Raw genomic sequence first — 15242 nt, 5'->3', positions numbered from 1 at the left:
AAAGCCTGCCTCTACTTTAAGAGGAATTCTCCCCGAATTCCGGAAATGGATTTTATTTATATTTTTTGAATTAGCTAAAGCTTTGCGGGGGTCTTTCCTATGACAAGAAAAGCCATTACAAGTCTCCATACAATTTTGACAGCTGTCCATACAAAAATGATACGTCAACATTCGAAAACCGGTTAAAAGAATTGTCTAATCGATTTGGTATCTTCCGCAAAGTTGTAGGTCTGTTTCGAAAAAAGAGTATCACAGATTTTTTGCCGATTTTAAAATTATGATTTTTTCAGAAAAAAAAACTTTTTTTTGTGTTTCAACGGACAAAACCCGCAACTTTTTTGTTGAAATACTGTGATCTTTTCGAAAAAAATATTTTGATAATTTTGGAATCAAGACTAACATGTCAAACGGGATAAATATTTAAGATTACGCCCTTTTGGAGTGTTAGTCTATATTCCGATTTTCTCGAAGAGTTCGCATAAAGTTTAAAAAAAAATCCTACCGATCAAAGTTATTTAACAAAAAAAAATACATCAAATTTAATTCAAAAAGTGCCGCAAATTTCTGATTGATCAAATAAATTGAATAAATAAATTACAGCTACCCAAACAAAAAAAGTCACAACATCTTCCCATTAACGGAAGCCATAATTTAAGCAAACTGTCAAAACTGCGAAAAAGTATGATGTGTGACATCCATCATTGGCTTTGAAGTTGGCCCGGGTTTGTCCAGCATGCTGCCCGGTCAGCTGGCACACACAAAAATCACGAAAACAATTAAAATGGAACCGCGCAAGAGGGCATGGCTTCGGCGGCACAGTAAATCATAAATTCAAAAACTGTTCGCAGACTGCGCTACTGACGGACTTGTTGGACGACAAAAAGGTCACTGGGAAAGATCAAACCGGAATGATTTCGCGGTTGAATAAGTTAGGGATTTGGAAAAAAGGAATTTTGCACAAAAAATAAATGAAATATTTAACAATTTTTGAAAATGCAATTTCAGACTCCAAGGAAGAAAAAGTAATTAAAATCACCGAAAGGTGTGAAGTCGCGCTAAAAATCACGCTCAATGGATCCTCAAAAAAGGTATTAAAATTGTAACGACCTGCTGTGCAGAAATTGAAAAACGAACCTCAACTCCAAAATTGGGATATGCTTCGGGGCACCTCTCCGAACTCCAAATCAACACAAAAGAAGGCGCAAATTGAGAATTTTCGGCTCGGCACGAAGGGTTTTGGTCAAACAAAGGGCCAGGACAGATGCGAACGTCCCAGATAAGACCGCGAACTTCAATGGAGGGGATCCTCGACGGAGGGACCTCCGCCAAAAACAATAACTTGCGGTTTATGTTTTTTTTTTTTCATTTGGGTGCAACTCGTCCAGAAGACTCGCGAATACGAACTGTCTGGCGGTTGTAGTGGGGTCGTTCTCAAAGAAGGACTTTCCGCAGACTTTGTGTAACCGTAACTTTGAAGATTAGCGATCTTCTTCGCTCCAATATGACACTTACCTGGAAAGAGAAAACAAAGAAAAGTGAAGATGAAAACATGGAATTATTGTTTGTTAAAGAAATTTAGAAACGTGTCGACTGGTTGGAGCCGGTAATTAGTGTTGAAGAAGAGTTGTTTAATTGGGAAAACAAATATTTGGTGCTTTAAATAAATGCAAGTGTAACAAATATTGAACATTGAAGAAGAGAAAAAGTGGCATCATAAGCTCATTAGATAAACTGTAAGAAAGATTTTTGGAGCAACGGGTAAGTAACACTTAAGTGATAATTAGTTTATTAACACATTAACAAATGTAGAGAAATATGGAATATGTTTAAACGTAGAAGTTAACTAATGACTAGAAAGAATATAAGAATAAAACTTAAATACGATGAAATTTAAATTTAATAAATTTTTAAAAGCAACAGTGCAGAATAAAATAGCCCATGATAATTTCAAATATAGAAGATTAACTGTGACATTTATTAGTAAGAAAAATTAAAATAAATAAATTCAAAGAAAAACAATTATTTCAATGGATTCAGATTTTTTTTTGTTCTATTATTTGATATAAATATTTCAAAGAAAATAGATAAAAAGTGATAAGCTCTTTTATTAAACACATTATTTGGTTTATTTCAGGAGCAACTTTTGAAAAGGCTGTTACGAAATTGCTCTAGCGGCCTTTCGTCCCATTCTGTGAGTGAGTAAATGAGATTTAAAAAAAGTGTCCACGTGATTTATGGATGGTTCCCAAGCAACAACCTATTACAACTAGAGCGTCCAATTTCCCGTCCCGGGAAAAAAATTCCCTTGAATTCCCGGAAAAAAAATATTTCCCGTTTACAAATTTCCCGGGAATTCCCGAAATTCAGGTAGAAGTATGCATTTTCCTAACTTCTTGGCACATTTTTTTTTAATTTACGAAAAATAGTAGTGAAAGAAATTCAATTTTATTTTATTCAATTCTTATCAGTTCGTCTGAAAATTTCATATCAAGTTATAATTCAGATAGTATTAGTTTCTGAAGCTTTCACAACTGGGATCTTGTTTATTCGTTAAGCAACGAAAATTACGATATTTTGAAATGAAAATTAATTATTATAATTCTGGTTAGTTTGTTAAACGAAAATTGTTGTTATATCATTTGAAAATAAGGTACCCCCCTCTGCCAAGATCAAAATTAAGTTTTTTTTTAACGATTTTGTCTACCATCGCTTAATTGGATGAAGATTTAAAAAATATCTTTAAATGTCTCAAGGAGGTTTGTGCAAGAAGAATCTGGTTATTTTTTTTTAAGTGTGAACAGTTTAATGTTAAGAATTTAGCCTTGACCTAACAAGGGCGTTAGAGGTTTTGATGTGAAATAGCGTCTAAACTACTTTTATTGCTATGAAAATTCTTTTAGCAGAAGTCATTTACTAAGCTGAATCATTAAAAAACAAGTTCGTATTATATAAAAGGTGTCAAAAAAATGCAAACATATTTCGAAATCTCGCTCCAAATATTTAACAACTTTGAGAAAAACTATGTTATTTCATAAAATGATATTTCTAGTGAAAAAGTAGATTTTTAAGCTGAATTCAATGCTTATCTATTTAAAATAAAATTAAATTAAAATTTGTGATTTGCCAACAAATCCATATTTTCTTCATGATTTTCTTTTTCATTTCAACGTCGTCTCAATGTTATTCTATATCATATTCTCCCAAACTGTTCACAGAGCCATATTTAATAGCAATTTTATGGTTTTGAAGCATGGATTCATTTTTACTCGCTGTCCAAACAATGTGATTAGAAAAATAAAACTGCACAAAAAATATTAATGATTATTTTTTTATAGTGTGTACGGCAAGACAGCCTATACATTTAGAATATTTATATATTTTATTGATTTTTTTTCTGCAAGCGTTTGATTGACCCTCGCACGTTGCTATTTTCTACAATTTTGTTGAAGAATATTAATCAGAACCATGATTAGAACAATTTTCGATAAATTTAAAATTTTCCGGGAATTCCCGAGATTTCCCGGGAAAGTTTGTTGAAAATTTCCCGTTTCCCGGGAATTTTGTAACCCCGGGAAATTGGACGCTCTAATTACAACCACTTAGAAAAGAACAATAATTTTTCTTAGGAAATATCTGCTGAGTAAAGGTGATAAAATAATCATCTGAAGTGCAGCGATTGAGTAATCATTTCCACTTCAAAGATATATACTATTCCACAATCTCCCCACCGAAAAACGGCCCATTTTCCCCACTTTAAGGATGAACGACGAACCAAATGGTCTTCAACTAATGCTATCAACCGGTTGTCTGCTACCGTTTTCGTCCAACATTGACTCCATGGAATGGACGTTCGTCGACCAGTTGCTACATGTCCAAGCTAGTCCAGGAATGAGTCACACGCCCTAGAACGGCTCCTCCCCCCACAACCTGCCCTTAACCGGTGACGACGACGGACAAATGGACATCTGCGCGCGCTTCCAGAACCACATTATATGTTGCACAAGCCGTCACAGTAAAAAATAATAAGAAAATTTAAAAATAAAGTTGGTGTTTTGAAATAAGTTTATTTTTTCAAGCAAATACATTTATTTATTTTTTCATAATAAAATTACTTTTTTTTGTTGTAAAAAAAAACTAGAACTGTAGTTACTGGAAGAACTGCCGGCTTGTGGTTGGAGAAGCCCCCCTCGGGTTAAACGTATTACGGCCGTCGGCGGCGACGACGGATGCGCTTCGTTCCAAATTGCGTGACTAATCGCCATATCTGGCCGTTGGAAGGGTTCCCCTCTTTTCTGGGTTCAAGATGTTTTAGATTGTACTGGGAATGAGTTGTTAGGGGATTGCTTGCTATTTTGAGGATTTTGTCTAAATTATAGATTGCAAAAATCCCAAAATTTATATTTCGAACTTAATTTTGAAAATATTAAAAAAAAAAGAATTACAATATATTTTTTTTATTTTTGAGTAGCAATCTGTCTCAAAATTCAAAGTTTCCAAATCGCCCAAAAATATCCCATTTGATAACAAAAGCAAAAAAAAAAATTGTTTACAAATAATTGAACAAAATTTTGCTATAAAAATATGTTGGGGATAATAATATTTTTGTTTCCTGATATTTTGGAAAAATGGAAGTTTGAAATAATATTTGCATTGGACTGACAAAGTGACAAAATAAAGTAGCAAATTGTTTTATTCACAGAAGTGGCAAACGTTCCCTTAACGGAAGCTCCATCTGACTGGTTTACTGAACGATGTTGATATGTTGTCGCGTCAACGCCGTCATAAAATCTGTAGCCCATCATAGAGGGGGGAGAAATGCTGAGCAGATTTCAAATGAAAAACGATTTCCAGCTCATTAAGATCCAGACCATACCTACTCTTCAGACACGCTGGAGAAAGGTGTCCCCATCGGAGCATGAGTTTCGAATGAATTGAATTTTATAAAACAGTTGTAAAGCAATCGGGCACAAACCAAGCATTTGGAGAATGTGTAAAATTCAACACTAACTCCACACCGGGTTCCACTTGCGATATGTTTTGCAAAAAAAGACACTTTGCACATATTTCATCGCATTTCAAAAGTGCCCGAGCCGGCATCGGACTTCGAGCTGATTTATAACCTTCCCATTCCGAGAGAGGTTCGATCGATTCATTCATGCTTTCCGGAATGATCCGGGAATGGCACCGCGGGAGAAGGGAAGAAAAAAGCCCTTCACCAAATCAGAACCGTCTCCATATTCGGATAATTATTTGGCAACTTCGAGACAGCAACAAAAAGCAGCAGAACGCCGGTCCTCGCTCAGAACGCCAAATCATCCCGAGTTCTGGACGACTGCAGCTTGCACTTGAAGAAAAAGGTCCAACCGGATAAGCGACTTCAGCCCAACTTTTTTGGACAATTGGCCCAGAGTGGGCACACGGAGAGGAGAGCCGCGTGCGCATCTTAAAATATAATTTTTGCAGATTAAATTTATTGAAAAGTAAACGGAACAAAGGAAGACATAAATTTTGCGCTTTGCCCTTTCTTGCTCGGGAAATCACGAGAGAGAAAAAAAAAGTAACCGTTTTAAACGGCCAAAGTAACGAACCGGCAATCCAGAAAGTGCACCAAAGTTCCCCCGCTCCAAAAAACAGAGCACCATTTTCGGGACCTCTTAAGGACCTTCTGGAGTTCAGTGAAGGTGGGACGGACGGAGGTGGGGGAGCGGCACCCATTGTTGATGCTGCAGCTTGAATAATAATGTGTACATTTAAATATTCAATGAGTTCCAACTGAAACAAGCTTGACCTCGGTTTGGACCACCGCAAAAAAAAAAAAAAGATTCTGGCAGGCCAAAGCAGTTTGATCTCCGGGTGGAGACCTCATTACGCATGCATCGCTTTCTTTCAATCTGATGACGAGTTTTTGGGGGTTTTGGTGAGATGCTACCTTGTTAAGGTTTTGCTTTTTCAAGATTTGAAGGATGCTGAAATTTTCCTGTAGGGTGGTAATTTAATCCTAATTGGAGACATAAGGGTTTCTTTCAAATTCAATAACTTTACTTGAATATGTGTAGTAAAACACCAAGATCAGTTACCACCAAATATATTTTTTGAAATAAAGTTAGTAATTCGTCAACGCCAAATAAATTCAGTGTTACTTTGTAATCTAAATACTTGTGATAAAAAAAATCTTATCAAACAAAAAAAAACAAAAAGAAGTCAGGTAAATTCCGACTCTTGACTTACTAAATAAAAAAAAGGGAAAATAATTTAATCAAAAATTTTTTTGTTTGTTCTTAAACTATAGGAACCAAATCTCTAGGTAACTAAATGTTAGGACATAATTCAAAACATCAATTTGGATTTTGATAATTGATTAAAATTAAAGGACTTAATTCGGAGATAATTTTTGGAGGCCCACCCTTTGGCTTTAAATTATTATCATCAAGTTGACCATTTTCGTTCCATTCAAGAATAATGGTTTTCTTGATCTACTTGATTGATTTAAAATCCAACGTCTGAATATATTATGCTTGAATTGAGAGAAGAGCAAACAAACAACTCATTAGTTTGCAAAGATAAAATTTTAATTTATTTTTTGAACTTAAAAAATTCCAGATCATCAAACTGTAACTAAAAAAAATCAGGTATTGAATCATATATAATTATTGCAAATATATTTTTTAATGGCATTTTGAAATAACTAAGAATTAGAAAAAAAAAATTGAATTCTACTGTAAACTGTCGAGAATACTAGCAATTTTGTGGGTTGATTTTTTCTGCTACGTTGAACCATGTGAACAAGTTTAGAAAATAAATTATATTTATTGGTTTAAAAATCTTTCGAATTTTTGAAAAATTTCGATGTTTATTATCGCACAATTTTTTTTCGTTGAAATTTTTGTTTTCGTCAAATCCTACATATTTTGAAAACTATTGATTGGAAAATAACTGTACTAGTGTAAAATGCATTTTAAAACACTTTTTCCATGCAAATGTTGAAACTATAGCTTGTTATTTAAATTTTTACATTTTTATTTTTTTTAACGCCAGCAATTAACAAAGATTTTGATGAAATATACGGAGAAAATTGTGAAGTACCACCCCAGGCTTTAAATTTATTATCATCAAATTTACAATTTTCGTTCCATTCAAGTATAATGATTTCCTTGATCCACTTGATTGATCCAACGTCTGAATTTATTATGCTTGAATTGGGAGAAGAGCAAACAAACAACTCATTAATTTGAAAAGAAAAAATTTTAATTTATTTTTTGAACTTGTAAGATACTAGATCTTCAAACTGTAACATTGAAAAAGATAGTTTCATATTTTAAAAGTTTTTGAAATTGTTCCAAGGCATACATAACAAAAAACTTGATCATCTTTAAATTCTACGGTTAACTGTCAAGAATATCAGCAGTTTTCGTTATTTGATTTTTCTGCTTCTGGTGAACCATGTGAACTAGTTTAACAAAAAATTCTAATCTAATGATCTAATGATAATAGATTTCGCTGTAAATGAAAGGATCTCCACTGCACTAGTTATTATAGAGCAATTCCAGCTCAAATCAGGAATTTTTCTGGTACTTTTGTACTCGACTCTCTTCGATTTTAATGACACTTTGTAGACTTGTTTTTTTTTGTAGACTTGCTATCCAAGGCCTAAATAAGCCATTTTTGTGTGTAAGGAGCCAATTGTACTCGAAAATAACATTTGTGAAGGGCGTTAGTTATTTAAATATTTTTTTTATTTTGTAATTTAAAAATTACTGTAGGGGAAGGTGGGGCAAGACGACCATATGGGGCAAGAGGAACAATCGCTCGTACGGCCGTAATTTTTACAATTTTGATTATTTCCAGTATGAGGAATTGTTGCTAGCAATGCAATTTGCTGATTCTACTACCACATAATCGCCAAAACGACGTAAACGCCACGGGGCATAAGCTTGAATGAAGTTTTTTTCAAAACCTTTGTTTCCTTTTAATATATGGAAAGTACAAAATAAGGCTTAGGGTTCGTTTTAAGGCTCATTTTATCAAAATGCTATTTTTCCTAGATCAGTAGTGTCCCTACCAATGACTTGCACCTATTTTAAAGTATGATTTAACTTTTGGTTATTTTTGTTGAGAGCTTTTAAAAATTCTTGTTCAGGTGGGGCAAGTGTACCATATGGATTTTTAGTATGGAAAAAATACGAATTGCTGCAACAACATATTTTATTGGGAAATAAATACATGAAAGTACTTAAAAACTGATAAACAATTGTTAAAAAAAATTGTCCATACAAAATATAGTGATATTATGAAAATTTACTATTTATCATCTAAGTAATATTTTTTTTCGTAAAAACGATAATTTTTTTAGTAAAATATTATTATTTAATCTAAAAATGGAAGAAACCTTTAAAATACATTCTAATATGATGTATACAAGTGATAACAGTTCAATTGTTAGCAAATTAACATGTTTTTTCATGCATTGTTCCTCTTGCCCCAACGGGTTGTTCGTCTTGCCCCACTTGTTGGGTAGAACGTACGGAAAATCGAAATTTTAAAATCATTTTTTTACATTAAAAAACAGGATTTTTTGAAAACATGTTCCAACAAAGTCTTAGTCAAGACCTAAAATAAGATGATTATAATAAAATCCAACAGATTTTTTAACTTTTTTATGGGTTATAACGAGCATTTCCTTAGCTTGTTACACTTGCCCCACTTTCCCCTACCTCGAAGCCGTTGGATCGCACCAAGAAGTTGTCAAAGACAAACTCATAGAAAATTGGACGGACTTACTGAAAAAAATACACTGAAATAAAAATCCATGCCACATCGATGAGATTTTCTGATTTTTAATTTTAAAAGTTAAATTTTAAGGTGATTTCACATTTTTATTCGTTTACATTTTTTTAACGGAAATACCCTAAGATGTTACAAAAAGACTCACGAAAAATGCAGGTTGGTATGCCTCTCCTTAAAAAAATACAAAAATCATTTACTAAAACTGTTTTTTTTTTTGAAAATAGTCTAAACGTCATAATTTTTGAAAACCAATAGTGGGAATCGGTTCCCCAGAAAATTTTACATAAAAGTCTCCATATTGACCATTGTCCTATGTCCAATCCTTGTGAAGTTACAGCGGTTTAAAAAATAAAAATGTTGAAAAAATAGGTTTTTTTGGTGGTTTTTGGCAATTTCCATATAACAGATTTGATTTTTCAGTCTCGTAAATATTTTCCATCCTGCATTTTTCGTGAGTCTTTTTGTAACATCTTAGGCCACTTCCCCAAAAATTTTGAACGAAAAAAATGTGACATCACCTCAAATCAGGTAATCTAGAAGTGGCTTGTATTTTCATTTCAATGTTTTTTTTTTTCAGAAAGTCCTTCCAATTTTCTACAAGTTTGTCTTTGACCACTTTTTGATGCGATCCAGTGGCTTCGAGGTACAGTAATTTTTAAATTACAAAATACAAAAATATTTAAATAACTTACGCCCTTCTCAAATGTACAGAAATAAATATGAATTGAATTGAAGTGTTGAAAATATAATTCGTTAACAATAAAATAAAAAAAATAGTAAGTATTTATGCAGTTATTTATTCCATGAATTCAAAGATATTTGGAAGTTTCCTAATTTTAATGGTAATGAAATAAGAACGATATTGTAAAGTAAAAAAAACTTTTAAGCAATTTAAATGGTTTATTTATTTCAATAACCCAAGCTGGGAATTTCTTCCACTGTTCATCAATCCAATCTGAGCTGCATTACATTAAGAAAATAAATCGCACCAGAAATAACAAACACATGATGCACAATCAGTTTGAAATTACATCAGCCTTATGTGATTCATTCGTGTATAACTTTTCAAACTCTCATCTCAAGGACACACAACTTCCGTTGATTATTTTGGTTCCATCGCCTTCGTCAGGCGATTTTTGTTATTGACCTAGGAGCGTGATCGTTGTCATTGATTTTTATTCAACCTGCTGGCGATTTGCGTTAAAAAATCGTCCTGTAGTATAGAACGTTTCCATTCAATAAAGATTACGCGGCGAATGTTTTGATGGCAAAAGCAAAACAACACTAGAATACAAAGATAACGCAACTGAATCGCAATATGTATGTTATTGATGAACAGTGGGAAAATCCGGTGGAAAATTGCAAAAATATTTTGAAATAAATTAAGAGCAAATTAAATACTAATAAACCAAAAAATATTCTAATTTGGAGTTTTCTCCTACTTTTAAAATTGACTATTCCATTTCAACCAAATTTCATCTTATTGTCCCGACTATAATCTCAAATTTCGTCCCTACTTTCAGGTGTTTGTGTGTGATTGGCTGTGATGGTGTCGAAATGGTCAAGCGAGCGCGGAAAAATAAAGCAATGTCAAGTTCAGGCGCAGCAAGTGGTCGTTCGTCGCCTGTCCTGGTTCATTAACTGCACTGTCACTAGCAGATGCCGCAACGTTAGCCGCATAAACGTCACTTGTTGCAGGAAATTTCAATGTTTGCTAGGAAGTTTTTTTTTTCAATCTTAATTGCAGCATTCTTAAAATATTTTTTTATCGTTATCGAACATTGACTCGGAAATCATGGATGAAAGATTTAAAAAATAAATTAAATCAATCGATCACTACTACCTTCTCCAACATACTCTTAGTCAAGTCAAGTCCAAAAACTTAATCAAGAAATTCTGTTAAATTTTGATTTAATGTATATTGTGTTGATTGTAGATAATTATGCCCAGTATCCTGAATAATTCAGGAATTACCACTGCCATTTTATAAGCTTTGTCACCAAATAGTTAAAAAATGAATATCATAGATTTTTTTCATCGTTTCTAGAATAATGATAGAACAAAAGTACAATCAGAAATTCCTATTTGTAATGCTTTCAAAGTTCTGTCATTTCGGCCAGAATTACGATCAGTCAAATTGTCCTTTCATCTGAACAGTTTAGGGATGCCCTACACCCAAACGGCGGTCGCATGATTGTGATGCATGGCGGCATGAAAGTATATCAGAATCTGCATGAAAACTGTCCTCATGCATTTTTTGCGATATAGGGGTATGACATTTTTGCCCGTTACCGACAATTATCGACATTACCGACGGCTTGTTGCAAAAAGTGTTACAAAATATGACATTTTCTGCAGCAAATCCACTGTTGCAGATTTTGAGATATATTTTTCCTTTGGGTGTAGAAACAAAATCTAAAACCTGCTTTACAAATTGAGGTCCAGTTACTTATTTGTAATTAATTTAAATTGTCACATTCGTTGAACGTTCTTCGCGAATCTTTTATCTATATATATAAAAAATTTCGATGGTTTTGTTCGAACGCGAATCAGTTCAATACGGAGCGTCGAATCGAGGTGCTCTTTGTTGCGTTAGGTTCGTGTAAGCCCAAGGAAGGTTCTTACGCCAAAAAGTTACAACTTTGGCCACTCCGGAACTGATTCCGGAAGATCTGCAGATTGTATGGGAAAAGTTGCGTAAAATCAAATTTTGATCACAGGAGGCTGAATAAGCAAACAAGCAAGAAACGTCAGGAAACCAAACAAGGGCAGGACGAAGTTTGCCGGGAAGAGCTTGTGAACTATAAAATTGTACATCCCCAACCCTGAATTCTTAATCACCATTCACTGTTTACATTATTTCATTTTCACTGCAAACAACACACACACCCACAGAAGATCCGCGCAACAAGGTGACCAAATCGCGGCGATCTTCTAGTAGCCCCCACCGTCAGTCGTTCCTCTGGCAGCCCTATCACTACTACCCCTCAGAACCTTGCAGCGTGCTGATTACGCGCGCACGAAGGAAATTTTGTATACGTTGGCCACCAGTTTGTTGTTTATTTTTGGGATTTCAAGCCTTTATCTGGTGGTCGACCGTCTCGTGGTGGTGGTCGTGGCGGTGCTGTAGCGTTACGGCATTTCTACCCCGGTAGTATGCAAGGGTGCTACATCTCCGCCCCAAGCAAGTAACTCTCGCAGCTTAGTGGCGCGACTCGGTGGCTAGTACAGAACGAATCTCGCTGTTGCTACTTGTGCTACGTACGACACACGCAGTCCAAGACCGGATTCGCTCCAATTCCACCGCGGATTGCGCTGTCTGGCCAGTGTCAAGGAGCAGCAGCTTGTTTAGTGGCTGCGCAGCCTCTCGGATTACTATAGGGAGGGAGTCTCGTCCGGTCAGTGTCTCGTGAGTCGCGCGCGTGGATCGAACCGGGAACGTCCGTGGTGGCAGAAGCAACAACAACAACAAAAAGTGCAACAAATTGTGCAATACGGGGTAAAAGTGACGAGCGGGACCTTTCCTCTCGTGAAGTTCGAGGTGGGAATGACGCCACAAGTGGCGGTGGGACTGGTTCCTCATCAAGTGCTAGAGATTCTCGGATATTGCTAGTGTCGCAACGATATAGAGAAAGTTCAGTGTCAAGATCATCACACAACGGCGAATACGGCGTCCATAACCAGTAAGGGAAGACCCAGCAACGGCAAGAAAATGATGTGTCATCATCATCATATGCTTGCCATGCACTCGGTGTACGTGAAGAACGAGCTACGTAAGTTCAGGCGTCGTCTAGTTGTCTGTGGCAACCGTGCTACAACAAGTTAGGCACCTTCGCGAGCATCTACCTGCCAGACTAGCCAACCGCAGCTCAGCTCAGCTTCCTTCCTTCCGCCGCAATACGGCGAATGACAAAGCGGTTTTAGACTGGTTCAACAAAGTAAATAGCAGTTTTTTACAGAATCGCCTGATTCGGTATACTGGTTAGTATACCGTCTGGGTATACAGTAATAATTATGCACGTGGAGCAAACAAAGCTAGTACAAATAACGTCAGCGGTGGAAAAATCTTCAACAAAAGATTTATTTGACACTCACGAGTCTCCCCTTTCTCATTCGCGTTTCACCTCCTCTCTCTTTCTCGGGTGAGAGAAGTTCACTAGCAAAAAAAAACAAGAAATGTTTGGATAGTTCAATCTCTGATTGACATTAACATGTTTGATATGATCATAGAAATGTTTTATTTTGAAAATGATTTTATTTTAATCTGAAATGAGCTGTGAACCATAGAGAGCACTATAGCAAAAAAGAGCCTTAAAAATTTGATTTGCGGAAATGTGCAAAAAATCAAAATAAAAAAAAGGTTGAAATTCAAAAATCAGGATGTAGTGAAAATTATTGCCAATCATAACTTTATAAATTCTGTGAAAATAAGCAAAATTTTCGTAGTGATTTTTCCGCAAATTTTCATTAGTTGCCAAACAATCATTTTTGAAATTCCAAGAGTGTTGTACTTTTGTTGTGTTAAATAGTTGATCTACAATAAACAATGTTTGAAATGGTGTTGATACTCCCGTAAACATGTTCCTTTTGCTTTATTTGAAGTTATAAATACTAATCAATATGAGGAAAATTCTGGAGTTTTTTTTTGAAAAGGTTCAATAAACCAAATTTTCAATTTTTGCTTTTTGGGTGTTTTTTAATACCCCTGACTCAAGGCGGTTTCAAAACCACTCAAAAAGCAAAAACTGGTAATTTGGTTTATTGGACCTTTTCAAAAAAAAAAAAAAAAACTCCAGAATTGAAATAAAACCGTGATCCATTGAAAATACAATTTTAACAAAAATAAATCTTTGCTGCTGGCATTATTCACGTAAAATTTAATTTAAAGTACTGTGGACTCTCTCTTTTTCGATATTGAAGGGACCGTCGAGAGCGGGGGGTATCAAATAATAGAACGAAAAATCAAAGCAATCTATTTTAAGGGAGTGAAAAGTGTATTGACAGCTGGAGCAATATTGATATCGAGAAGATCGACAGCCGGAGAGTCCACTGTATCACAAAACGCGTAATTCATTTTACTATTAAAAAAACGTTACTTACCTTTGGGTGGTTGGTGCCTTCCTCACATTCATAAAGTCAATACATTCAGTAAAAATAGCAACATTCCCCCTTAACATGTTTAACTAATCAGCTTTATTACTCATTTCTTAGGGTTCGCAGACCTTCAATATTTCTGGCTCATCGGCAAGGTCTGATAAAAAACCTATTCAACGATAGTTTGCAAGGAAGATTCATACAATATTTTTATCACAATATCTGAAATCCGGCCTCCAAAAAGCGTATAAATAACACTTAAGTGCTGATAACTTTTGATAGGGTTGTCAGATCTTCAATGTTTTGGGCTCATTGGAAAGGTCTTTTTAATACCTTTCTGAAAATGTATAACATCCCAAGTAACATTTTTTCCAGAATATCTGAGATTCGGCCTCCAAGAAGTGTACAGCATAGCACTTGGACGCGGTAGATAAATTCTCTTCAAGTAGTCTGTCAAATCCTGATGTCTAGGCTATTTGGAAGGACTTTTGATCTACCGCGGTCCAAACTGCTATGCTGTAGCTATCTTGAAGAGCTCTTGTAGAGCTCCTGGGAAAAAATGTTACTTGGGATGATAGGTTTTCTTGCAAAAACCACCCTTATTACAATTTTCCGGACATACGCCAAAATCGTTTTTTTAGCATAACTTTTGAAGTACTTAACTGAACTTGCTGATTTTAAATAGAGACCTATGAGACCCCAAGATGGATCGAATGAGACTTATACGGTCAAAATCCGTTCATCCAGTCCGGAGATAATCGAGTGACATTTTTTTTGTCCACCCACCCATGCTCAGAACATGACATTTGCTCAGAACATGAATACGTGAAGGTGGGTCTACGAGGTCAAATTAATAAGTTCATTTTTCGAGTGATTTTATAGCTTTTCCTCAGTAAGGCGAGGAAGGCAAAAATGCCAGTATACCGGGTGAAATTTTGAAAAAATGCATTTGCTAATTTAAAAGACAATCAACCACTGAAGTTTCACTAAAATTGGTCGTAATTCTCTAATTTGACGTTAAAATAGAAAAAAAATGTTCGTTATTCAATTATCCGAAGTCGCATACAAACCTGTGGATAATCGATAATCTTTCTTCTGTGATGCCAAAACACCAAATATGACAATATGACAATGACAAAATTGTTTGATAAAAAAGGTAAAATAAATTTGGATAATTTTTCAATCCAAATTTTGGAATAGGGGAAGGACAAAAACTTTTAAATAAAAGTTGAATTGTCCTTAAATTTTTACTACAATACGACTTCCTTTCGTAATTTAAATAAACCAAAAACAAAATTCATGAACTCGTTTCATGAAAATGGTTAAAGATTTTATATTCTTTATCATCATACATATTTTCCTCC

At 34.9% G+C, this 15242-nt stretch overlaps 2 protein-coding genes across 5 annotated transcripts in view; one reads left to right on the top strand and one right to left on the bottom strand.

Moving 5' to 3' along the window:
- LOC120423468 (dedicator of cytokinesis protein 9) overlaps positions 1-15242 on the bottom strand; it is a 146566-nt gene that overhangs the window by 108011 nt on the left and 23313 nt on the right. The gene's annotated exons all lie outside the window — the stretch shown is intronic.
- Positions 11964-15242, top strand: part of LOC120426941 (protein phosphatase 1L) — a 40786-nt gene continuing 37507 nt past the window's right edge. The window contains exon 1 of the mRNA XM_052708880.1: positions 11964-12557. Within this exon, the coding sequence (XP_052564840.1) occupies positions 12497-12557 (61 nt within the window). The 5' untranslated portion in view covers positions 11964-12496. The remainder of the gene's footprint in view (positions 12558-15242) is intronic.

The sequence above is a fragment of the Culex pipiens genome, chromosome 2 (assembly GCF_016801865.2).
Source record: "Culex pipiens pallens isolate TS chromosome 2, TS_CPP_V2, whole genome shotgun sequence".
Lineage (NCBI taxonomy): Eukaryota > Metazoa > Arthropoda > Insecta > Diptera > Culicidae > Culex > Culex pipiens.
Note: the sequence above shows the minus strand (reverse complement) of the source record. Positions and strands in the feature narration are given on the sequence as shown.